The 24,459-nt window shown below is 44.9% G+C and overlaps 2 protein-coding genes across 2 annotated transcripts; both read left to right on the top strand.

Annotated features, from left to right (window-relative positions):
• Positions 1-1,980: 1,980 nt before the first annotated feature.
• On the top strand, positions 1,981-21,194 carry LOC4816476 (uncharacterized). Its single transcript, XM_001356170.4, has 6 exons — positions 1,981-2,685; positions 16,729-17,185; positions 17,530-19,895; positions 19,948-20,085; positions 20,150-20,357; positions 20,425-21,194. The coding sequence occupies exons 1-6, from the start codon at positions 2,584-2,586 to the stop codon at positions 20,733-20,735; spliced, it is 3,582 nt and encodes a 1,193-aa protein (XP_001356206.3). The 5' UTR covers positions 1,981-2,583; the 3' UTR covers positions 20,736-21,194.
• A 1,063-nt stretch (positions 21,195-22,257) lies between these two features.
• LOC117184162 (cell wall protein DAN4) lies at positions 22,258-24,219 on the top strand. Its single transcript, XM_033380638.1, has 2 exons — positions 22,258-22,362; positions 22,419-24,219. The coding sequence occupies exons 1-2, from the start codon at positions 22,360-22,362 to the stop codon at positions 24,171-24,173; spliced, it is 1,758 nt and encodes a 585-aa protein (XP_033236529.1). The 5' UTR covers positions 22,258-22,359; the 3' UTR covers positions 24,174-24,219.
• Positions 24,220-24,459: the final 240 nt, after the last annotated feature.

Below are 24,459 nucleotides of genomic sequence, written 5' to 3'. Positions count from 1 at the left end.
AGACAAGATCCCAACTGCCACTGGACATTTTTATAAATTTGGGCATGACCCTGGGAGCTACATTTTGATGGCATCCTATTAACAATGTAGCGAAATTGGCAATTACCAATCAAAACTGGCTCTGTGTGTGGGAAGTAATTACAAAAACACGAGTCCAAAAGACAGAGAGATTGAGGAGAGTGAGAGAAACACGCAGAAACTATGAAAAAAGCAATTAAAAATCGAGTAATTAGAAATTGATTTGACAAGGGGCTAACTTCCTGAATACTCTCTTGAGTACATCTCTTGGGATTGTGCAAACAATTCAATCCAACCCTCCAAGCGAGCAGGTGAAAATATATTTTCCACCGATTTGGATATTGTGTAAAGGCTTTTCTCACAGCCCGATCGGTCAACAAAGAAAGCCATCAAATAAAATTTAAGCACACAAAAGCAACAAAAGACCCAAACCCCGAGGAGAGCCGGACTGCAGTCAATGACTTGGACAACCGGCGAGCGAGCCGAACCCCGAACCCCGAACCATAGTATCATCATGGGCCATTATCACTGTCTGTGAGGGCACAAAGCCGAGGCCGAAGCCGAAGCCGAACCTGATAAGCTCTCTGGCGCTTGCTTGCTGATTATGCAATCGCTACTTGAAGGGAGCTCGGGTGCGGAACGGTTACTGGTACGGGTGCGAGTATTTTCTAGAATTGCATTTCGGGCTTCGGATAATTGGCTGTTCGGAGTCGGAAAGTTCAAAAATATGTTTCTTGAATCCGGCGTTGAAATGCCCACTTGATAAACTGATTGATGGATTAGTTGATTAGTCGTTAGACCCGCCACTGAATTGTTTGGGGTCTGGGAAAATTGATGCAATAATTGGGTGGAAAGCTGGAAATGCAATAATTTGTTGAACGGTGTACCACTGTTTCTGATAAGAAATGCGTTGTTTTTTTTTTTTGTGTCGGGAACTATGAATGACTTGTTATACAAGAGGAAATCAATTTAATAATTAAACTAACTCGATCGGTTGGGTAGGTCGGAAGAATTGGGAAAGTTGTACAGAGATTATCTTGCGGGGAAAATGTCCAAATCAAAGGCCAGAGTTAAAGGGAAAAATGATGGAGACATTCAACAAAATCACCAAAGAAAAGATCGCCTTAAAGCTTATTTTAGGTCAAAGTGTTGGATGCAGTAGATACTTGGGATCGTTAGGATTAAATATCATATGATAAAGGCTCAGATATCATTATGATTTATTCCTTCTTGTGAATGCTGACAGTATTGAGTAAATAAAGAACAGATGAAATAAATTTAATTTAGTTCCTATTCAAACAGTTCCATCCGCAAACAGATCCCCGAGCTACTCATGGCGCGACTGTCCATTAAGAGATCAAATCAAGCATAATGACATGCGGATCCCCTTCCAAATGTACCTTGATGTGATGTAAGCCAGCAGTGATCGCCTTCTGCGATCGCAGCGGGATACCCGCCCGTACAACTGAACGGGAAACAGAGTATTAATCATGGCCATATCATGAGTATATGAATCAGTCCGCAGATGTATTGTTTGTTCAACAAAAGTGCCATAAAGTCATAATTAATGCGGCAATGAACATGGAATTCCAATTTCAGGGGCTACTGTGGACAGCAGCCGAGCAGAGACGAGAGACACACGTCTGTGCGCCACGATGATGCTTTAAACGGTGTAAGTATAGTACACCATTCCATTCCATTCTTTTGGCGCGAACTCGAATTCTCGGACGCCCCCAATCCGAGAGCTTATCTGCACTTCCGAGTCGGCTACGTGATGGCTAGAGCAGTTGCCAGTCGCAATGGCAATCGCAGAAGATGGCTTTTAGATGTGGATGGGCGACTACTTCTGGGTTCGATAAGCGGAGACACTGCGACAATGATTCACGGGAAAAATCCAAGCTCTCTGCATGGCATTTCCTCATGTTGCCGGCTCGTCTCAGCAACACTTTCTCTTTCGAGCGCTCATCTGCGCTCTTTGCTTTCTCTTTGCATTTGGCGGCCTGGCCAAAACGTTGCTTGGCTCAGTCCCTCTTCGACTCTGGCAACATGTTGCCGGCGTGCGATCGGTGCAGCCCCACGATGAGCCCCATCGTCAGCGTCAGCGTCAGCGTCTGAGTCGCGGTCTTCGTTTTGGCATCTTCGTCGCGAGCTTGGCTTAAATTGTTACCAAACGTTTAATGATCTTCAGTTAGTCTTCGAACTTTTACCGGACCAGTCGTGTCTGCGGCTTCCACCTGCAGCTCCAAGTTCCTCACCGCGCCTCGAACGTTAACGGAATTTTAAACACTACTCGAAAAAAGAAGCAGAACCTGCATCATTTGCATAAAGCAAATAGAAATCGAATCGAAACGAAACAAAAATAGCTCTGGCAAAACTTGACTTGGATTTTGATTTTGTGTATCGTTTCCCTATCGCTTATCTGACATATCTGACATACCTGACATTTCTCGCGCGCCCCGCCATCGTGTTTGTTTCAAAAGAAAATAGTGCAACGATATTGGATTGATCTATCGGGAAATACCCACCAACAAAAATACGAAATTGGATTCGGAGTTTCGGTGAATCATGCGAGTCTCATTGGCACTGTGGGGCACTCTGTGCCTGTGGGTGGTTACGGCGAATGCACAGGGATTTATTCCGCCACCCAACGCGGGTCTTCATAATGCGGTAAGTCTTGCTTTCGAAGTGTTCGGGGAACAGCTCGTACATCCTTGTTTATGTAATTTTGAAATTGAACATTTTTACCAGTTTTCGAGTATCGTTAATCTCGAATATTCATCATTAATTCGATGCCAGTTCAGATTGTGGGCCACATGTGATGGTGATGTTCCACATTCCTACTGACAAAGGCCGTGCCTCATAAACGTCATCTATCCCAAACAATCCCCAGCCCGAATGTGTGCCAAGCAATCATATAAATGAAAGAAAGAAATATTTAACACACAATTTGCATTTCCATTGAATGTTATGCAAATATTTATTGTGGCCACCAAATTGACACAGTTTTTAGATTGTTCGCTCAGGCCCTTGGCCAAAATGGAATCCCAAAGAAAGTTCCCTGGCGCTGAGTAGTACTCGCATAAATATGTCAGACACCACACTTTTTTGGTTGGACAAGTTTTCAGAGACTGCGCCTAAATCTTAAGCAAATCCCAATCTGAAAATTCCACAGACTTGCATAAGACTTTCTACCAATAGACGCAACCGCATCCAAATACCAAACGGAGGCCCAGATTGAAGTCCGATCTTAAGCGACTATTTAACAATTCAATTATTCAAATATTTGTATTCAAATTTCAATATTAATTGTGGAAGAATTGTGTGTGCTGGCAGCATTGAAAACGAAAACGAAAACAAAAACGATTTTCAACGCCTCAATGAACTTTCCCTTTTCACAAAAATATTTTGATCGGCCTGGTGGTGCGCGCTACGGAGGGTGGGGAACGGATCTTGATTAAATGAAGATGCAAAGGAAGCAAAGCGCCACGAATCGGGGCAAGAGTAAGAGCATCGGTAAAGGCATGAGACAACGTTTAAGGCATCGTTGCGGGCCGCTGTAGGCCGCAAACCTGTTCGCTTGGAGTGGTCAAGAAAATGAATACAAAAAGAAAACCATCTTTCAACTGCGGATGAGCCGCAAAACTGCAGAGTCATGTGAATGTTTGAGAATTTCCTATGGAGTAACGCATTGAGCTTGCAAAGTTGAAGGTCTCTAAAGATATTTATGTTATCACCTAGATAATTGATTATCTCTAAGTTTGATTGGAGTTGATCTCGGCTCCAAGCCCATGTTGATGTGAGCTGATCGTGTTTGGCATCCGCTGTTACAGTTTTCACTTTCATGGCTAAGTCCAAAAACTTTTGGCCAAAAGCCACAACAATTTACGATGTGAAATCATCAGTTTTGTTGTCTCCTCTCTTTTGGTTGCCTAAGCTTTATTGTAGGATGAACTAATGCCTATAATTGAGACTTGGATTACGTAAAAAGATTAATTTCGATATTGTTCAAGCTGCAGGCAATGTTTTGATACGGGATTATGACGGGCTGGCGCTGGAGCTGGAGGACTGGAGGACTGGGGGACTGGAGGGAAAAAGTGATGAAGAGACATTGATCATCAGAGCTGATGTGTGTGCGGCTTTGGATGTGTACGATAGACAAAAGGAGATACGTGTATAAGAGATATACGTGTATAGAGAGAGTCGTATGTGTCCCTTGAATTCATTTTACCCATCACAAATCACAAATTTCTTCAGATGAATCCCATCTCGCACTGCATTGTCCTTAACCTTTGCAGCCATTGACGCAGCCATTGACTTGCCGATTTCCTTTTCAATAAGCTCAGCCATTTTTCCAACCAAAGCGTTGGAAAAACGTGTCTTGCACTCGATAGCTGCCAACATCATCTCTCAGCATTGACATAAGTTTGCTTTGGCAATGGCCTGCGATTGCGATTTTGGTTGCAACAGAAGCAGCAGCAGCAACAGCAGCAGCATCAAAGGCTTAGCCAAATACAAAGAGGGAAAAAGTGCTTTTCAGCCGTATCATCATCTTCCTTTTGTCTGGCAGTAAACAGGAACTGGTCGAAGCCGATGCTGATGCCGATGCCGAGGTTGGAGTCGAAGTTGCAGTGGATGTCTTAAGAGTTTTTTGTATTTTGTTTTGTTTTTGGGACTTGGCGTCTTTTCGGTGGCTCTGCAATTTCCTTTATGCGATTTGGTTTTTGTTTTTGCTATTGCTTAATTTTATTTTAACTTTTATTATTTTGTACATTTATATTGCCTCACGTAGCATTTGCAGTTGGGCTGCTGTGTCGTGTATTCAGAAATTGCCGCCAACTTGGCAGCTAGCAGCCAGGCAGGCAATGGCAATCGGCTGCTAAGCAACAGAAACATCTGTTGCCCAGCTTCCACGTCCATCCAGTCCAGAGTTCACTGCGAGTGCGCTCCAGTCCCAGTCCCCAAAACAGAAATCCCCATCCATCCCGACAGATACAACAGTTTGCTGTCTGTCGTCGAACATGTTTTGCTGGGCCTGCCCGCCTGCCTGCAAAATTGTTTGCAAAACCTTTTTGTTTTTGCTTTTATTCAATATGTTTATTTATATATTTCTTCTTGGGCTTTCACTTTTGCGGATTTCAGCAATATATAAGATGATATATATATATGTATATATAGAAGAAGACATAAATTCTTAACCAGAAGAAGAAGAACTATCGCCATTTGGGGATAGTAACTTCTAGTAGTAACATTTAAAACATTAATTATTTTATGATCTTTAATTGATAACCGATCATAATGGAAGGCTTTTCACATACCCATAAGCCGAAAAAGCCATCCGTGATATTATACAATCGATCTTACATTTAAAATGTTTCTTATTTATGGTATAGCTTATCATTTTCGATTAAATGTTGCCGAAGCTGAAAATATGACAGACATTTCCCATTGATTTACCTGTGGCATTCATTAAAACTGGTTGGCAATAATTGTATATATCTGACAGACATGCCCTCGGTCTCGGCCGGCCCTACAACCTGTTCATTGTCGGTTGGCTTTTGTTGCCTCAGCAGCACCAGAAACAGCACCACTAACATCCACAGCAACAATCATAACAACTCGCCGCACATTTCATTGTAATTTCTTTTCGCGAGTTTGGTTCTGGTCGTTTTCATGGCATGGAAAGTGGGTCAATCGAGAGATCTTTATAAGTATTGTTGTTCGGTTGCATATTTATCTGAAAGATATTTCAGTAAAGTGACAAACTGTTAATGGATTTGGCTTGAAAAATGAAAGTTGTTTTGTCGAGCCACAGGAAGGTGTCCACTCGAGAGAAAGAGAGAGGATGATGGCACTTGCTAGGGCCGAAGAGCTAATCAAGCTTAGGGCCCAATCATCGCACCCCGATCGTCTTTGATGAAGTCTCTGTCTCCCCAGTTTTCCACTTGAGGAAAGTAACAAGCTGCCATTAGCCAGGCGCCACACTAAATCGATTCGCATCAAACAAATCCCATTGCGATCGCCTTTCGGCTGCTAACCACAAACAAATAAAATAATTGAACGCTAATCACACACTGAGAGGAGGGGAGGAGGGACCCAATTGGGGTCTGGTGGGTCTGGGAGTGGGCCTGCCCCACCATTAGTTACTTCTTTCTCAATTTTGTTTATTTTCGTTGGACGCCGTGCGGTCTGATTTAATTTGATTTGCTTTGCTTCCAACTGGTTTTCAGTTTTCATCTGATTGAGAATTAAATCAATTTCGCTTTTGAATGAGGGGAAAATTGCTCGAAAAGTAAATGAAACCGAAGTGTCATGCCTGATTGGGCAGAGGAGTAAATGGAAATGGAAATGGGAATGGAAATGGTAATGGAAATGGAGTAAGAGTGCTGCCCAGGAAACGAATGTAAGCTCTAAATGCAGTTGTGATATAACTTGGATTATGAAATACCCTGTTCAGTTGAGTTTCTCCAGTCTGTGACCCACATTTCAGCCTAAGTAGAACGTCGCGATGTTGGCTGAGTAAAAGTTGAAGACAAATTACTTCCAAGAATCGCGGATCTTACGCCGGCAGACTCGGGGACACGTGTATGGGGGCGTCTTCCGCTTTCGATGGTTCCTCATTACTCTTCCGACTTCTCAATTATTAAGTCATTAACATGAACTGTGATCTCTCCCGTGCAGAGGAGCGTCTGTTCCGTATAATTTAATGGAAACGATCGGAGGCATTATCTGAGGAAACAATAATTTCACATGCCAATTGCGGGCAAACCTTTTGGCCATTTAAATGACGCACAGCGTCTGTCAGAGGGGGAAACGGGAAAAGAAAGTAAAAGGGCTCGGCGACATAACTCATCGCCTGTTATTGACAGGCGGCGGCCGAGTGGCATCTCATCTGTGAGATCATTAAAAGTCGCTTGGATTTCCCAAAAAACAGCAATGTCAGATAATGTTCGAGGAAAATCGGGTTTCTCATAGTTATTTTTGCCTTACAAATTACAAAATACGACAATTAGGAATTGGAAGTTGGAGTCGCCTGATGAATGCCGCAATTAAATGTGGTATGTGCAGTAAATATATCAAGGCAATTTTCACCCACCATGGAGCAGGCATCGGCAGCGGCAGCGGCAGCAGTACCCAGTAACCAGTACCCAGTACCCAGTACCCAGTACCAAGTGCAGCAAGTGTCAACTTCCGCATTACTCATACGCCACGTGAAACGGGTTTGGCGGCAGTGTACTGCAGCCTCAGCTGCATCTTCTTTCTCGCAATAACTCAACACGACTATGGCCAAAAGTCAAACGATCCTCGCCGAGGCTTCGCCTACCCCACACGTAATGCAATAGCCAAGCCCAAAGATCTGGTCGGGACAGGGACCTCCGAGCCTCCCGAGGCAGTTCAAGCTGAAGCTGGCAACCCGTTATTGCCCGATGCTGTTGCACTTTCGTTTTTCTTGTTGTGGCTCTGCCTTTTGTCTGGGTGAAAAGTTTATTGCGCGAAAATGAAGAAGCGTTTGTTGCTGGCACAGAGTTCCAAAACAAGATTTGAAATAACCCGCTGCTGCTGTTGCTGCTGTTGCTGCTGATGATGATGGTGTGGCACTGGCAGCCTCCAACCCAACTGCAATGGCATCTGCAACTGCTGCTGGGACTGGGGCTGGGGCTGGGGCTGGGGCCGGGGCCTGGTCTGGCCTGGTCTGCCGAGAGATGTTGCAAGTCGACGACGAGTTGCATAATTTGTGTGTTTTCCTCTTGGCTATCTGGTGGGAGTCGAAGTTTGGAGGGGTTCGTTCGCCGTGCCTGAAAACACTAAAAACTTGTCCATTGATTTGCACTTTATTTCTGTTATGAGCGTACAAAGAAATTATTTAATGGAATTTTTGTGGTTTTCGTGGTGCAATGGAAAACTGGCGGAAAGCAGTACGAACTTTCGTCTCTGAATTGTGAAAAAATGAATTGAACAGTATCGCATTTCGATTTCGGGTTGGGCACGAATAGGTTAAAAGTTATGGGAATTGCATTGTACTTTGGAATCCTTGAAAACCGCACTGACAGGACATTTCATGGGTTTAAAAATGTATGGATAAAAGGGCAAAATGATAGTTATACCTGAAGGACCATATCAACAGTGGAAACCACATTGCTGATGCAACTGCACATCCAACTTCGAATCGGAGAAGTCAAAGCACTCGAGAGGAGATACTCTGGTTAGTACCTGTCAGATGCAAACACGCCCCCAACTTGCAACAAGCTGCAACCCACTTCACACTCTAGTGCAGCCAGCGTCCGTCTGCCCTCGCTGCTCCTTCATGGCACATTATCGCCAGCGGCCGACCGAATACCCCAAAACTTTGGCCCCACTCCCGCAGCCTCAGTCCGCCACTTTCAGTTTATTGTTGCACTGGAGTGGAGTGGCGTGGCGTGGAGTGAAGAAAACACAACAAAAGCAAAGGAAAAATCAAAAGAAAAACACTTTTCGCAAGCTTCGCTGATTTTGAGCACCGCAGAAGTTCCAGAGCTGGCATTTCAGTTGCATTTTCGTTTCCATTCGCTGGCGGCGTGTTTCTTCTTCGGCACCCAAAGTGTTTCGTTTTGTTGCAAATAATAAAATTTAATTTGCTGTGCGGTTCTCCTCTTCTTCCCATTTTGCCGCGGCTTCGGCTGCGCACTTGAGTGCATCACTTGGGCATGCGAGGCAAGATGGAAGATGCTAGATGCATTAGGCTTTCGATTTCATAAACTCAAATGAGTCTGGGGTGAAGAAATTTCGAATGTGTATCGATCGACAGAGTGGAGCAGAGCTCCGCAAAAGCCGCTAGCCGACTAGCCGACTAGCCGGAGAACTACGGACCTGCGGCGATTCCCGAAACGGATAAACGCTTAGCAATTTTCTCAGATTACTGACATATGTCCGGAGCTCCCATCCAGCTTGAAGTTCCAGCGCCGGCTAAGGTGAGTAACCGCTGAACAATGGTCAGCAAGCCGGCCAGATGGGTCTAACGACATTGTCGCGCTCCATCCCATCCGTCCCATCCGGGTAATTGCTAAAAACTGTCACGAACTGCAGCAAAACAGTTTACTGACTTCGACTTTGACTCGACTCCCGTTCCGAGCCCTGGGTACCGCGGTGGCAACTCGAAACATTTGTCAGACCATAGACCCCAAGACCCTAGACCAGGGACCGGAGGCCGGAGACCGGAGACCCTCCGAAATTTGCATGTACAGACCTCCGAGAGGAACGGCAGACCTGGCGCGGCGGAGCTTGCGTGACCAGCAACAGAAACGGGCACGAGACCAAGCTGAAAGCCAGCAATGTGAGCATTTGGCGAATCAAGACCAACGAGGCAGCTCCGCCGATAGGGTAACCGATATAATCTCAAAATGACTTAATTGGTTCCTCTGAAATCCAGGGAGCGGGGCGGGAGTGGAATGAGTGTAATTAAAAGAACTTCACTTTCGAATCCCAGTCAGTCGGTGCTGGCGCACTGCTAACCCATAAATTATGAATTCCAGTTGAATATGAAAAAGTTGTTCATTCGACTCCGCTCCACTCCACTCCGAACAATGGCGGGCCATTTGACAAATGATATGCCCGGAGGGGGCATATTTCCAAATGCAGTTGCATGCCTGAGAGCATTGCTGAGGCAATGCTAATACGTAATTAATGCATTAGACAGACTTTAAAACGGACTCCCAAGAAACATCTGAACGTATAGTTGAGAGTGGGTGAAACTGTTGAATCGAGGAATGCCTAATTGGATTTATTGGAGTGGAGATATGCAAGCTAACCAAAGCAGATTGCTTGGACTGAGAAGTATCAGAGAGTCTGTGCCATTATTTCTAGGACGAACGGAACTTTGTGAAAAATACTTTACTACGAAGACCTCGCGAGAGACCTGCTACCATCATAATCATCACACACACACCTCGACCTTACACCTTCACACTTTTCCCACAATTCGCCAAGTCGAAGTGTTATCCAAGGTCGAAGCCCACATATATGGAGACCCCTAGCGAAACAATTGCCTGACCTGACCCATATATCTCAAACAGCCGAAAGACGAACGCGACAAAAGCTTAATGCTTCGCATCAATTGCAATCGAGTGGCTTCAATTCAAGTGACAGCCCATGAAAATGAGTAGACAAACAATCCCAGCTCAATGGCTGTGAAGTCACTAAAGTAAATACGAGTTCGAGTTCGAGTTCGATTTCGAGTTGGTGCTGGTGTTGAAGAAATATCTAAGGTTTCGGTGCCATTGAGATTCCCAGTGACAAGGCAGGCAGAGAGATGAATGGAGAGAAAAATTGCACAGAAATTCCAAGCGACTGGAATGATGAGCACAGCACTCGCATAACAAAGGTCCGAAACTTAGACGTTGGACGCTGATGAGCGTGGAAAGGACTGGGCGTGTCGGGGCTCTGTCAATGGAGTTTCACTGCGAAATTAAGTTACGAAATCCGATGAATGCAAATCTTTGGGGCACTTTCGGGCATCTCTTGAGCAAGGCCAAATTGCAATGAAAGCGAAATTACAATATTTTTGACGGTTCTCCCGATTGTTCACTACTGTCCATCAACAGAGCCAAGCAAATAAATCTCCGGCTCGATCTCGATGTGGGCGCCAGCGGTCTCCGATTCCGACAGCTACTTGAGGAGGCACCGAAGACCAGACCAGCCACAGATACAAAGATACATTGTGGCACGCAATTCGCTTAGCTGCGTGCGCCAAATTTATTGAATTGGAAAGTAAAATTGCAGCGTATTTAAATTTATTTCCAGCAATAATATAATTTTTGGAGGTTTGTATTTTATGCGGTACTGACACGCAATTTGGATCTAATAATTATGAGTATCTTTCAGGCGATTGTCGGCGAAATAATAATTTTGTTATGATATTATTTGGCCGATACTCTTAGTGTGGTTTGGAAATTGAAAGTGTGTTGAGGTTGAAAATTGAGTCGTTTGTTTGGGAAGATGATTATGGTTTTGTTAGTGATGGATTGGTTTGAATAATGGTTGAGACGTGTGTATTGTTCGTAGATTTGTTCGAACAAAACCCATTAGACTTCTTTTCTTCACTCACTTTCTATTTGAAGTTCTCTAGTCAAGTGCTGACCTTCCTCTTCTCGGACAGATTTCTCATTTCGAGACTAACATCCGAACTAACATTCATAACGATGCCCAGTTTAAGTATTGACTTAAAAAACACTTTGCAATTAGCCATATGAACATGTTAATTGCCCAAAACAGCTGGCCCATAAACCCAAATTTCCCATGCCCATGTCCAAAACGAAGCCAAAGCCGAAAAACGAAGTGGGTTTATTCAAATTACAAACTACAATTGCTCGACTCAGTTTAGTATCTCGAGTATCTGCGAGACACAGCATCACGGCTCTGACGATGCAGCCACTGACAGTGCTAATGATATAATAAATCTTCAAAGCTGGTAAAAAGTGTCAGAGTGTGTCAAATTAAACGCATATGAGAATAGCTTCCATGCACAAATCTTCTCGCGAGTCGACAGCCCGCTGCAGGTGGAGCGTGGCCCAAATTGCAGCTACCTGTGTGGGCCGCGTGGGTGTTGAGATGTATGTGCATCTGCCAGGAAGCAAGTTTGTGCAACTTTTGCCATTGGCACTCTGCCTAATTCGCGAACTCATTTGGCTGCCTCTCATTCAATTACTCGCGCGTTAAATTTGTATGTCACTCGACTTTGAGGCGAGAAAACAGTCGAGATGGCATTAACTCTCAACTTTGTTGGATTTGCAGGTGATTATGCAATCTTGGCGGAGATTTGTGGATGCAAGAGATGCAATTAACTGCGAATGGCACTGTTGGCGGAGGATCTAACGGTAGCACACGTTGGGAAACAAGAAATATGGCAATGATTAAACAAGTTTCCACAAGACTCGAACCGAGTTCTCTGTGCAATTTGTAGGCTCCCATCCTTAAATCATTTTAAGCACTATTTTTTTAATACCAGACCGAATGCATTTCTATCAGTAATTTACACTCGTGGGTCTGTAAATATATACTTTCAAGTCGTGTTAATTTTTTTATTCAATTGAATAACCATTTTATATCATCATCAACATCAATAATAATTTTATAACGCCATCTTCTACAAGATTCCATTTGAGTTCCTTCCAATTCTTCCAGCCAAGAACATTATACAACATAACTATTTTATTAGCCCTCAATTGTCAAGTATCTGAGATCTTAAAGCTTTAAAATGACCAAAATAGCATTCACAATCACACACAATCTCATACTCGAACAATTTCGGGGTCTGGCAGACAAATCGCGCTAATTTATAAACAGTTTTACAAGCAGTTTCCCTCTCTTTTTGTGAGTAGGGTTGGGAGTTGGGGCAGCGATAGCATCTCCAGTATAAGCGAGGAGTACGAGTGCGAGTGCGAGTGCGAGTACGGGGAGCTGACCAAGTTTCTTTTGGCCCCTTCTTGTTTGTGCAAAGCGATTGTTAAATAACATTTGTGCTTGTTTCTGCCTTTATTTTGTGGTGCTGGCGGCATTTGCTTGGAACCTTTCATTGTTGCTGCCGGGTGGCTTCTTTCGCGTTCATGCGGCCAGTGGATACACACTATACCATAGTTGTAGGTGTTGGCCAAAGCCTCGCTTGAGGCAATTTCTAACTTACCTCAGTTAATTACACAATTTTATGTAAATTTCACTTTTTCCTGTTGCTGTTGCTGTTGCTGCTGCTGCTGCTGCTTTTTCTGGGGCTTTTGTTGCTGGGCATTCTTTTGTTCGGCCGCAAATTAATTACTTATTTGCTTAGCCGCCAACAATTGTGTTGGCAATTAAAATTCCTTTAGGAAATCCACAAAAATATTTGTTTCTTTTTCGGGGCATCTCTGAGCCAACTGCAGGCATTTGTCGATTGTCGGGAAAAGTGAAAGGGAATTGCCAAATTTTCGGATTGACCAACAGTCTGAATGGAACCCGAAACGAGGCAGCAATTTTCAAAAAACTAAGCCATCAAATGCCATCAACTCGTGCTTATTATGCACATTTTATGCCGTGTGGAAACTGTCAACAGACACTGTCGAGGGGCTAACCAGTTCTGGCAGTTGCTAGAAGACCGAAGCTGTGGACTCTGGACGGTGCACTGTGGACCCATGCCCATATTGCACAGTCAGTTCTGAACTGTATTCAGATGGGATCGATGAGAGGCTGAAGCCGATGTTGAAATGATGTGAGCACGATCTCGCTGATTTGACTTAGATTGAGATGATGCCCTGCGATGATAAGCAAGACAATTTAATGAGCCGTTAAGTGCCGATTGCAGCACAACAATAAATCAATTTTGGAAACGATCTGGCCTAGATTTGGGAAACGATTGCCTACTTATGTAGATGTTGAAATGTGACAGAGGACTGATATTATTTGAACAACAGTTTACTGATAGCTATTGATAGACCATCTGCAGGGGCAATCACTAAGGATAAAGTAGATTCTTATTTTTCGAATATACCGCGAACAATTGTCACCATAAAAAGTACGTTATAATTGGCCCCCTTGTCCAAACTGATGGCAAACAAAATAGTTGAATCTATAAATGCAACAGCAGCTTCGTTTCCCACAACTGCACATGAGTAGAGTACTCTTTTTAGTGCCCCATTAGCGAGCAGTTGGAATTGATGCCAAAACTGACATCTGACATGTGCACCTCTTTTTATGGCCAGAACACAAATTGCACAACATGCCTGCAAGCGCCTCCAAAGAGATCCTCAGATCTTCAGAGCCGACTCACTAAAAACAACCTTGAAACTTCACAAACCACCAAAATTCTCAAAGCAGACAAAAAATATGCAACACAAACAGCCAGGGGAAAAACTCTATAAACCAAAATGTAGTGCAAGACGTAGAAGCAAATGCTGCTTGTGCATGCGGGGCAGGCAGGAAATCCGAAAGGCAATGGGGAAAACGGGGCCAAATCGGATGCCATTGGCCATCGACACGACCGAAAAAACTGGAAAACCTGCAAGTTTTAAGAGGCCGCGAACCGTTGCGCAACTGGGGACTTGAAGAATTTGTGGCATCGGCTTTTGGGTAGCTCTTAAGTAAGCAAAACATCTCTTGGGGCGCATGTGGCAGATCTTCTGATTTCAACTATTAAATTCTAATTAGCATACACAACTTAGCTGCTGGCTAAATGTCTAACAAATCACTTTCACTGCGAAACGAAACCGAAACCGAAAACAAAACCAAAACCGAGACTGAAAACGAAAAAAAATTTCCAAATTCGCTTTCATTTTGTATCCCATCCAGACGGGGCTGTCTCTCGTAATACATGGAACCCGATGTGCTATGTGAAATCAATTATGAATTATTAACAAATTAGCTGGGAGTTCGAGTCACGTAACTGACAGATACATCACGGATCACAACGCCCCATCAAACTCGTGAAAACTGTTGCTTTCGGCGGGATCTATCTTCGAACTGGTTTGCTATCACTACCTCTTCTACCTGATGCCGGCAATCTCACGCCGTATCTTCTCTCATTAGCATAATGCCCATTTGACTTGACGGCCCTCTAATGAAAACTTATTTGACATGAAATAGAGTTTGTAGACGGCTAACTGACTGCTGACCAAACCCCTTTTAGCTGCATCTTGGGAACTTTCTTCGTACATCCAAAGAAAAATATGAGCTGTTAATCAATTTTTGGCGTTCCACGGATTGTAATGTAAGTTTTGAGAAGAGATGGTGGTTGTGTGCCAAAAACTTGAAAATTGCATTCAGAATTGCAAAAATTGTCTTATCAATGAGACTTGTCCCATTGGATCGTGGGAAACCCCTTCGAAGACCAATCCCGAAATATACAATAAATTTAGGCTATTATGATTAATAGTTTTGCCCAGTCCAATGTTAGGATACTATCTTTTGATATCTGACACTCAGATTTTACAACGCCAACACTCGAGTTGTCAATCACTTGACACTTTCAACCACAGTAGTGAAGAGTGAGGCATCAGTGAGGCGTGGGCTGTGGTGGCATTTGGTGACAGCGACAACCACAAAACCTGCCGACTGCCGGTCTGCCGAAGAGCTACACTGCGCATGCGCAGCACATTAGCTGGTCATTGATTGGTGGCTCGCACTGGCATTTAAAAACGAAAGCGTTTTGCATACGAGCACAAGTGCCGTGAAAATGTTGAATGAGCACGCTAAACCATGAAATTGACATGTCGAACACAGGCGGACCCACAAGAGGAGGCTGGGATTGAAAGAAAGGGAAAATGAATATGACAAACCCTATGAGGACAGGGTTCAGTGGCTTTGGGGCTGGGATGTTGACTGCCTTCGCAGCGCCATTGGCAGTTGATTGATGATTGATTGAGGTTTTCACCAGACGAGCAATTTGTAGAGAAAAGTCATGTTTCAAGAGAAAGAAAATTGTGATTTCAGAAAAACCCAAATTGATGATACAGATGCATGACAAGCCATTGTACGAGCTGAAAAACTTGCCAACGAAGGTTGGATGGGATAAGCCACGAGGACAGTGGTGCGAAAGAAAATACTTGCTGGCCAGTTGTTTCCAACACTTGTTGAACGAAATGTTTTCCCAATTGAGAGATTTTTACCATGTCAGAGCCAAACCCCCTTGTTCACCTGTTTCCTCCACCAAACAAACACATTGAACTTTTCCTCGATTAGGTTGCATAATCAAACGCCGTCCCACTGACAGCTTCATCATCATGCACAACATCTGCTGAGCCATCAGCAGCGGCATGATGAGGCTCGGCATTAGCCGCAACAACATAATTACCATGCGAAAAGAAAGATCTGTGGATGGTCTGGGGAGAGCCTGATAACGCCTCAATCTTGCATCGACGGAGACGGAGCCCAGCAAAAAATAAGATTTATGAGCCGGGCAATTAATTTGTACATACAGCACTTTAGCCATAAACCAAACAGAGAAACAAACAAGATCTAAGCCTGCCGCTGTGCAGCATCTAGTCGCGTCTCGGCTTCTCTTTCTGCTTCTCCGCAACTCTCTTGGAACTGTGTTGGATAATCATTGTTGTACAACTTCTGGTCGATGCCCGATGTCCGACTTGGCCAAGCGCAATGCGTATACGCAGTATAAGTATGACAGGCTGTTCAAGGGGTGTGCTTGCCTGAGAGATTGTATAAGCGATTGCTCTATGGGAGAAGCTTTCGCTAATGCCAATTGGAGATGCCAGACAATGGAAATAGGAAAGAGTTGATTTGCGGGTAAAAAAACCTTCATATTAGGACAAATTCAAAGCGATTTATCTTTTAAACTAGCGATAAAAACGTATATTAAGGTCAACCTGATTTGTGATCTATCATTACGTCATCTCTGTGCAAGCAAGTTCCGCCACCGTGCCACTTTTGTGGACTTCAACTTGACCGACTGGCCTCCATAAAGGACCCCAGAGCATTAGCCTCCAACCAATCCCGATACGCATTATCTCGTTTTTGGCATCGAAAATGGAGCAGCAGCAGAGATTGCTGTTACCGCCGCTTGAAACTGGTTCATGTCTATTTTGGGGCGAGTCGAGGGGTTTTTTCTTTTTTCTGTGTCAGTTTTCATTTCATGCCAGCGAAGGTGAAACACGCTGATGATGGATCTGAAGCTGGTTTTCTGCAATGCACGATGATGCAATGGTGATGGAAAGTTGTACGAGTAATCTCATGTTTTGCCGTCTCTTGCTCTCATTGCAGCCCTTTCACAACTCGCATCGTCGCCAGCTGAATCTGCAGCAGTACAATCAGCAAAACTTTGTCCAGGCAGGCGTCGAGCTGCCCATTCCCCACCGCCAGCAGCAGCAGGCGCAACACACCCATCTGCACCACCAGGCACCGCAGCAGCATCGGTTCGGCCAGTTCCCACAGCACCAGCAGCAGCAGCAGCCGCTGGCGCCCACCCAGCAGCAACCCCACGGCAATCAGCAGTTCCAACGGTCCACCCAAAGCCAGTTGCAAACGGCTCCTCAATTCCCTCAGCAGCAGCATCAACAACAACAGACGCAGCAGCAGCTGCCCTCGGCTTCCAGCAATCTGGATCTGCATCATCAGAACTTCTTGGACTTGCGTAACTACGCAGGCTCCCAGCAGCAACAGCACCCCCATCAACAGCAGCAACAGCAACAACAGTTGCCCCAACGCCACAAGCAATTTGGTAATATCTGGCATCCACTATCCTGAATCTTTCTGTCGAATAAAGTAAAAATATAGTAAAATCAGCGTACACGTTAGCGTCCAAACATCTGAGGTTGCTTACCTCAAGTATACCTCATTTCGGCTGGAATTCGATTATTCCAATATTAAAGCAAAGCAAATACAACGCAGTGGCTGAACACTCTTCTTGCAGTCATCCTCAGGGTACATCCCATCTGATGTATCAGTATTCATTGGTAACCTTTGGACGCAAACGTGAACGCAACCATTGTAGAAGGCACCTACAAGGTAGTTTTGCGGTCATCCCTAGTTAATTCTTGTCGGAATTTATGGTTTATCTTTCAGACTCCCGCTTGCAGTCGACCGCTTTCCCACCACAACCCTCGAGGGAAACCTACCAGCAACAGCAAACCCAGCAGCAGTTTTCCTACCAGCAGCCCCAGCAATTCGGATCTCAAGTTCTGCCTCAGACCACACAGAAGTTGCCCAGCCAGGCGCCTGTGCCCACCTTCCAGACTATTCCACAACAGACTCCGCATCCCATCCAGCACCAGCAACAGCAGCAACAGCAGCATGGCCAATTCAACTATCAGCCTCAGCCAGCCCTTCCGCAGTACCAATTGACACCCCAGCTGGGTCTGCCTGTGCCTCCACTCTTCAGCACTTTGCAGTCCACACCCTTTCCAGCGCAGCCCACGAGAGAAGCTTTCCAGCAGCAGCAGCAGCAACAACAGCAGCAGCAACAGCAACCCCAAGGTCAGCAATTCCAGCACCAATTTGTGAATGCTCCCGCTCAGCACCAGCCAGCAGATCAGGAGTACAAGCAGAAGCTCATCCAGAAACACGAGCAGTTTGTGGCCAAGCAGTACGAGAAGTCACAGCACAAGGTGCGCCAGCAGCATGAGGAGTTCCTGGTTAAGCAGCACCAGATTAAGCAGCACATCCTGCCGACGATCATCACCCAGCATAATGGAAACTACCAGCACTCGCCCTATGGCGTAGGACCGCCACGTGGACGCCCGGTGGCCCATCCCACCGATTACAACCAGTTCAACAGCGCCCTACAGCAGTACTACAAGGAGCACCCAACCACGACGACGACCACGACAACGACAACCACCACTGAGGCCACCACCACGCCCAAGAAGAACATCTATGCCCAGGTCAAGTCGGAGCTCGGAAAGTATCCCAGCCAGAAGGGCGCTGGCAAGAAGCCTGTCAAGACCTTTGCCCGGGATGATCTATTGAAGCAGCTGAAGGCAGCCCTCTCAGAAGCCCCGCAGCAGCCCTTGACTGGCAACAAGACCTACGACGAAATGGATCTTTTGCTGCCCAATGGCCAGAGAGTCCAGGTGATACGCACCACGGATCCCAACCTTGTGCAGGGTCAGAAAGCTTATTCCCAGGAGCAGCTGCAGACCCTGCTGGCCCAACAAGCGCTGGGATCAGAGGCCAAGTTGAGCCTCAGCGATGTGGCTCCCAGCAAGAGTAAGGACCTGGAACTGCCCGGTGGTGGTAAAGTGCAAATCCTGCGGTCCCCAGATCCCCAGGAGTCCGACACCCTCCCAACCGGATCGCTGCCGGGAGGTGTAGATCTATCCAGCCTGGCAGCTCTATATGGTGGTGGAGCCGGCGACATACAGGGCATTAGCAGTGGAGCCAACAGCATCGCCAGCTCGGCCGTCATCACTTCAGATTCGGATGAACCACCCTCCCTGGAAGAGCTGGCCAAGCGTGGACTTATTCCCGATGGCTATGAGATCGAGGGTCTAAGCCCAAAGTCCGAGACACAGGCAACGCCAGCACCGGCGGTACCGGCCAAGAAGAAGGCCACCTACGTGTACCTCGAAGAACAGGCCGATGGCAGCTTCAAGATCCAGGGAGTGAAGGCCAATGGCGAGAAGGAAACCAAGCAGACTGGCGCGGAAGTCGAGAGCATTCTGGAGAGGATCAGGAATGGTGAGATCAAGCTGCCCCCTTCTGTGTCCCGTCTGACCCTTCCCAACGATGAGCTCGTGGAGATCAAAAGCGGAAAGATCATCCAGACCACCCGGGCCCCACTGACAACGACCAGTAGCACAACAACCACCACAACGACCACACCAGCTCCATTTGTTTCTCGCGGCACGCCCAGCAATCATCGTCAGTATCATCCCTCCCGGACATCGACCACCAGCACAACGACTAGTCCGCCCTACACTCCTCGCTACAGCCCCATCTATGAAAGCAGCACCTCCAACGCGGCAGCTGCGAGCCTGATCCGCACCACGCCCGCTCCAGTGTATAGCTCTTCGCCGGTGACAGCCTCTTCGTACCTGGGAGGAGTCTCTGTCTCCACCCACCTGCCAGTGGTTACCGAACGTCTCTCGGATCTAGCCCACACACCGGAGCTGCTGCCACCTGCGCCTCAGTATGCTGACGCTCTTGTCCAGGAAACCGAGAATACAGAGAAGGCAGCCCAGGCTGGTCCGGGTGTTACCTCCGTTCTGTCCAATCCGAGCGAGGATTTGCTGCAGATATTGAAGTCGAATGGGCTCTTTGCTATGGCCAAGTACCTCCGCCAGTCGGGATTGGACAGCATTCTTAATGAGACAGGACCCTACACCATATTTGTGCCCACTGACAAGGCCTTCAAAAATCTCCTGGTACAATTGGGTGGACCCGAGCGCGCAGAGGAGAAGTTCCAGTCCAATCCAAGACTGCTGAGTGGGGTAAGTGTGTGCACTTCATGCCCATGCAAGTTACTCATATGCTCTTTTGTAGTTATTACTTCACCACGTGATCCCTGGAGCCTTTGAAATTGCCACGTTGCAAGACGAGATGACGGGCGTGTCCCTGGCTGGAACCCAGCTCCGTGTCAATCAGTACAATATGCACGACCAGGAGTGGAACGATGTCACTGTAAGAAAACCCAACAATCTTTCCCTAGGCTGGTTAGCTTTAACAATCACATCTCCCAATGCAGCTCACTACCATCAATGGAGCCATGGTTGTGCTGAATAAGAAGGACATCAAGATCCCTCAGGGAGTGGCCCATGCCGTGGATCGTGTCATGTTCCCACTGCCCGTAGGAGATCTTCTGCAGACTCTGCAATCCGATCGCGAGGGTCGCTTTAGCAACTTCCTCAAGATTCTTTACACCTCTGGACTGTCCGAGAAGCTGCAGAGCAAGGGTAGGGAATGGCTTGACTTAATTAAATTTTCTCTCTAATTGGCATTGAATATCATCCTTAATGTTAGGTGTAAAAACGTACACTGTTTTTGCCCCAGTGGACAAGAGCTTCAGTGAACTGGACTCGGACACGCTGGAGAAGCTATACAATGATAAGGAAGCCGCCGAGCAGTTTGCCATGAAGCACATAGTACCTGGAGCTCTCTTCTCCGCTGGTATGCGTTTCTACCAGGTTAAGGACTCGCTGTACACGGGCAAGACCGTGATTCTGCAGAAGACCTCTGCTGGAAAGATCAAGGTGAATGATGCCCAGATGGTCACATCCAACATCCCTGCCACCAATGGAGTGATCCATGCCTTGGACGGCGTTCTTGCGTGAAGAGATTAAAAGCTGTCTGAGGAGATTATATCGGCCTTGTTATCGCAGTTTTTCGTGTAGCCTTAAGAGTTAGATTAAGCGAGGAGGAGAAGGAGTCTTCATCAACCACATCCAAAATTGTTAGTGAAATCTTGCCAACGCCTTGGGAGGGCCGAAACAAATTGCCGTCTTTCGAAAACAGGTGCAAATCCGCAATTAGACAGAGATGTACACAAAGATTTGGTGCTTTCATCAACTTTCCTGTATTGTATCTTTTTCGCCTTCATCAAACAGTCATTACAAATAGTTCAATTTAAGAGAAGAAATGTGTAAAAAACCAAGAGTATGGAAAAAGAATGGGATCTAATCTAAGTTCATATCTAATTTATTATTTTGGCATTACATTAAATGCAAATTAATTTACAAAATTATGTAAAATAAACAAAATATAGTTAAGTATACTCTTTTCGTATTAACAAATTATTGAGCAGAGTATTCAAGAGTATTTTTCAGATGCAAAAGTAAGTAGCATCAAAGACTATCTTATGTTGCATGACGGATACAAAGGCTGTTGGACGGTCGCCATGTTAAAACCAATGATCGTTTTATTTAAAAATAAAATGTTAGATCTGTTTCACAATATTTTCCTTCGTTGCTTTCCACTGACATTGCAAACACTCTTGCCATCAAAACATATTTGCGTTTTTCTTTGAAAGATAATTCACTCGATAATCGTTGAAAGCAATATGATGGAATGGTATATGCATAAATATAAAAAAATGGGTGTTTTACAAAAAAAAAATTACAAAAATGTAAAAAATAAATCATAAAAGAAATATTTATTTAATTTAAAACAGATATTTATTTTGTTTGTTCTACACCGCTTTGAAAATTCTGGTTAAGAGAGGCGATAGTCTTATTTTCTGATGATAATACATTTACTTGTACTCCTTGTACTCGTAGCCTTGTACCGCCTTTTCAGCGGTAGTTGATTCCGAGCTTACAATTTCTCCTTGTCAAGAAGCAGAAAATGCCTTCATGCACATCGTAAAAATAAGACTGCAGCGACAGAAAAAAAGATTTTTTATAGTTTCCCAATTGATTTTCAAGACCTTCAAGTTATACAATAATAAGTTTACTGTGTTTACTTAGAGCATTTTCTCGACATTTCCATTTCCTCTCTGTTACCTGCGCGGGATTAAGGGGGCAATCTACGAAAACGAATGACAGCACTTTGGTTGACAGTAGGCTATTCCGGTATACTATGAAACTTCGGCATTTACTCAAGTTTCCCCAGGAATGTGTATCTTTGGGTTCCTCCTACTTTCGTAAAACGTCCGCAGATAAAACAAAGTTGAGTATGAACACCATAAGATAAGCTTCATCATTAGTGGGTTCTTTTGATAATTACATTTCAGACCCATGAAGCTAAGTGCACAAACTTTTGAACCCAATATGTTCATTATCCTCATGCTCTTGACGTAAATTAAGGTGCTGCAAGTCTCTTATCTCGATTTCCTCACCAAGCGCTTTTCCCAAATATTTTCGTGCATTTACTCGAATTAACACAACCAAACTATCTAGAAAGCGAGTACATAAATAGTTTGCCCAGCCGCATTGCATCAGTGTATTTTGGGAGGCCAAGATGGTAAGATCTGACTGGTCAGGAAGTGCTCTTAATACTAAACGAACTTCTTATTACAGATCTGGCGTTTCTTTGCTATTTTTGTACTGTGGGCTGCGCTTACGGTAACGAACAGTAGAACTCAATCAACACAAGAAGCAATAGCAGAAGCAACAACAATAGATCCCAAAAATGAAAGAGAATCCACTTTATGCACTATATTTCCACATTTACCAGTGTGCCAAACAACAACTGCAACTATTGAAGAAACAACAACCACCGATGCACCTACAACTATAGAAGAAACAACAACAACCGATGCACCAACAACTACTGAAGAAACAACAACAACCGAAGCACCTACAACTATAGAAGAAACAACAACAACCGAGGCACCCACAACTTTAGACGAAACAACAACAACCGATGCACCAACAACTACTAAAGAAACAACAGCCACCGATGCACCTACAACTACTGAAGAAACAACACCCACCGATTCACCAACAACTACTGAAGAAACAACAACCACCGATGCACCAACAACTACTGAAGAAACAACAACAACCGATGCACCTACAACTATAGAAGAAACAACAACCACCGATGCACCTACAACCACTGAAGAATCAACAACCAACGATGCACCTACAACTATAGAAGAAACAACAACCACCGATGCACCAACAACTACTGAAGAAACAACAGCCACCGATGCACCTACAACTATAGAAGAAACAACAACCACCGATGCACCTACAACCACTGAAGAATCAACAACCAACGATGCACCTACAACTATAGAAGAAACAACAACCCCCGATGCACCAACAACTACTGAAGAAACAACATCAACCGATGCACCTACAACTATAGAAGAAACAACAACCACCGATGCACCTACAACCACTGAAGAATCAACAACCAAGGATGCACCTACAACTATAGAAGAAACAACAACCACCGATGCACCAACAACTACTGAAGAAACAACACCCACCGATTCACCAACAACTATTGAAGAAACAACAACCACCGATGCACCTACAACTACTGAAGAAACAACAACAACCGATGCACCTACAACTACTGAAGAAACAACAACAACCGATGCACCTACAACTATAGAAGAAACAACAACCACCGATGCACCCACAACTTTAGACGAAAAGACAACCACCGATGCACCATCAACTACTGAAGAAACAACAACAACCGATGCACCAACAACTACTGAAGAAACAACAGCCACCGATGCACCTACAACTACTGAAGAAACAACACCCACCGATTCACCAACAACTATTGAAGAAACAACAACCACCGATACACCTACAACCATAGAAGAAACAACAACCACCGATGCACCAACAACTACTGAAGAAACAACAACAACCGATGCACCTACAACTATAGAAGAAACAACAACCACCGATGCACCAACAACTATAGAAGAAACAACAACCACCGATGCACCTACAACTATTGAAGAAACAACCACCACTGGAGCGACAACAACGGAAGAGGCATCCACAACTTCCAGCACTTCATCAGACAGAAGCACGGAGACCACGACTTCAGCAACCAATTCTCAACCGAATCTAGAGCAACACATTCATTATCACGAGATATTTGGGCCGCCGGGCTTTGCACTGCCTTTGCCAGGACTTCCACTTCCACCCTTGATATTTCCCGGACCTACCTTGCCACTAACAGAAGCTGATGCTTCCATACTTGGCATTTTTCCTATTCCTCCTCCGCCTTTACCGCCACGTCTGCCAAGACCCCCAAGACCGCCACCACCGCTCCCGTTTTTCAACATTTTCGGGAAATAAATAACAATTCATATAAATACAATAAATACATACATAAATCATCAAAGAAATAGTTTTTTTAAAACTGGTGTTTGGTTACTGGTGCTCATACGTTTCCAGGTACTTCGTTTTGAAACTTCGACAATGTCTGCAAGGTTATAACAGAAATCTAAGCTCAAAATGACAAAATGCTTTCCTTTTTGAACAGTATCATAATAGTAGCTTAGCAACCCTCCTCAAAATCAGGTTCCCGTTAATTTCCTTGAAATAGTAATGTTTTTAAAACTAAATATTAAATAAAGTATCA

Source organism: Drosophila pseudoobscura, chromosome 4 (genome assembly GCF_009870125.1).
Source record: "Drosophila pseudoobscura strain MV-25-SWS-2005 chromosome 4, UCI_Dpse_MV25, whole genome shotgun sequence".
In the NCBI taxonomy this organism is placed as follows: Eukaryota; Metazoa; Arthropoda; class Insecta; order Diptera; family Drosophilidae; genus Drosophila; species Drosophila pseudoobscura.
Note: the sequence above shows the minus strand (reverse complement) of the source record. Positions and strands in the feature narration are given on the sequence as shown.

Excerpts from the sequence above, each read along its gene's own strand:
- LOC4816476 (XM_001356170.4), top strand. The coding sequence starts at position 2,584 with ATGCGAGTCTCATTGGCACTGTGGGGCACTCTGTGCCTGTGGGTGGTT. Across the intron at positions 2,686-16,728 it reads ACGCGGGTCTTCATAATGCG|CCCTTTCACAACTCGCATCG; the intron begins GTAAGTCTTGCT and ends CTCTCATTGCAG. Across the intron at positions 17,186-17,529 it reads CCAACGCCACAAGCAATTTG|ACTCCCGCTTGCAGTCGACC; the intron begins GTAATATCTGGC and ends TTTATCTTTCAG.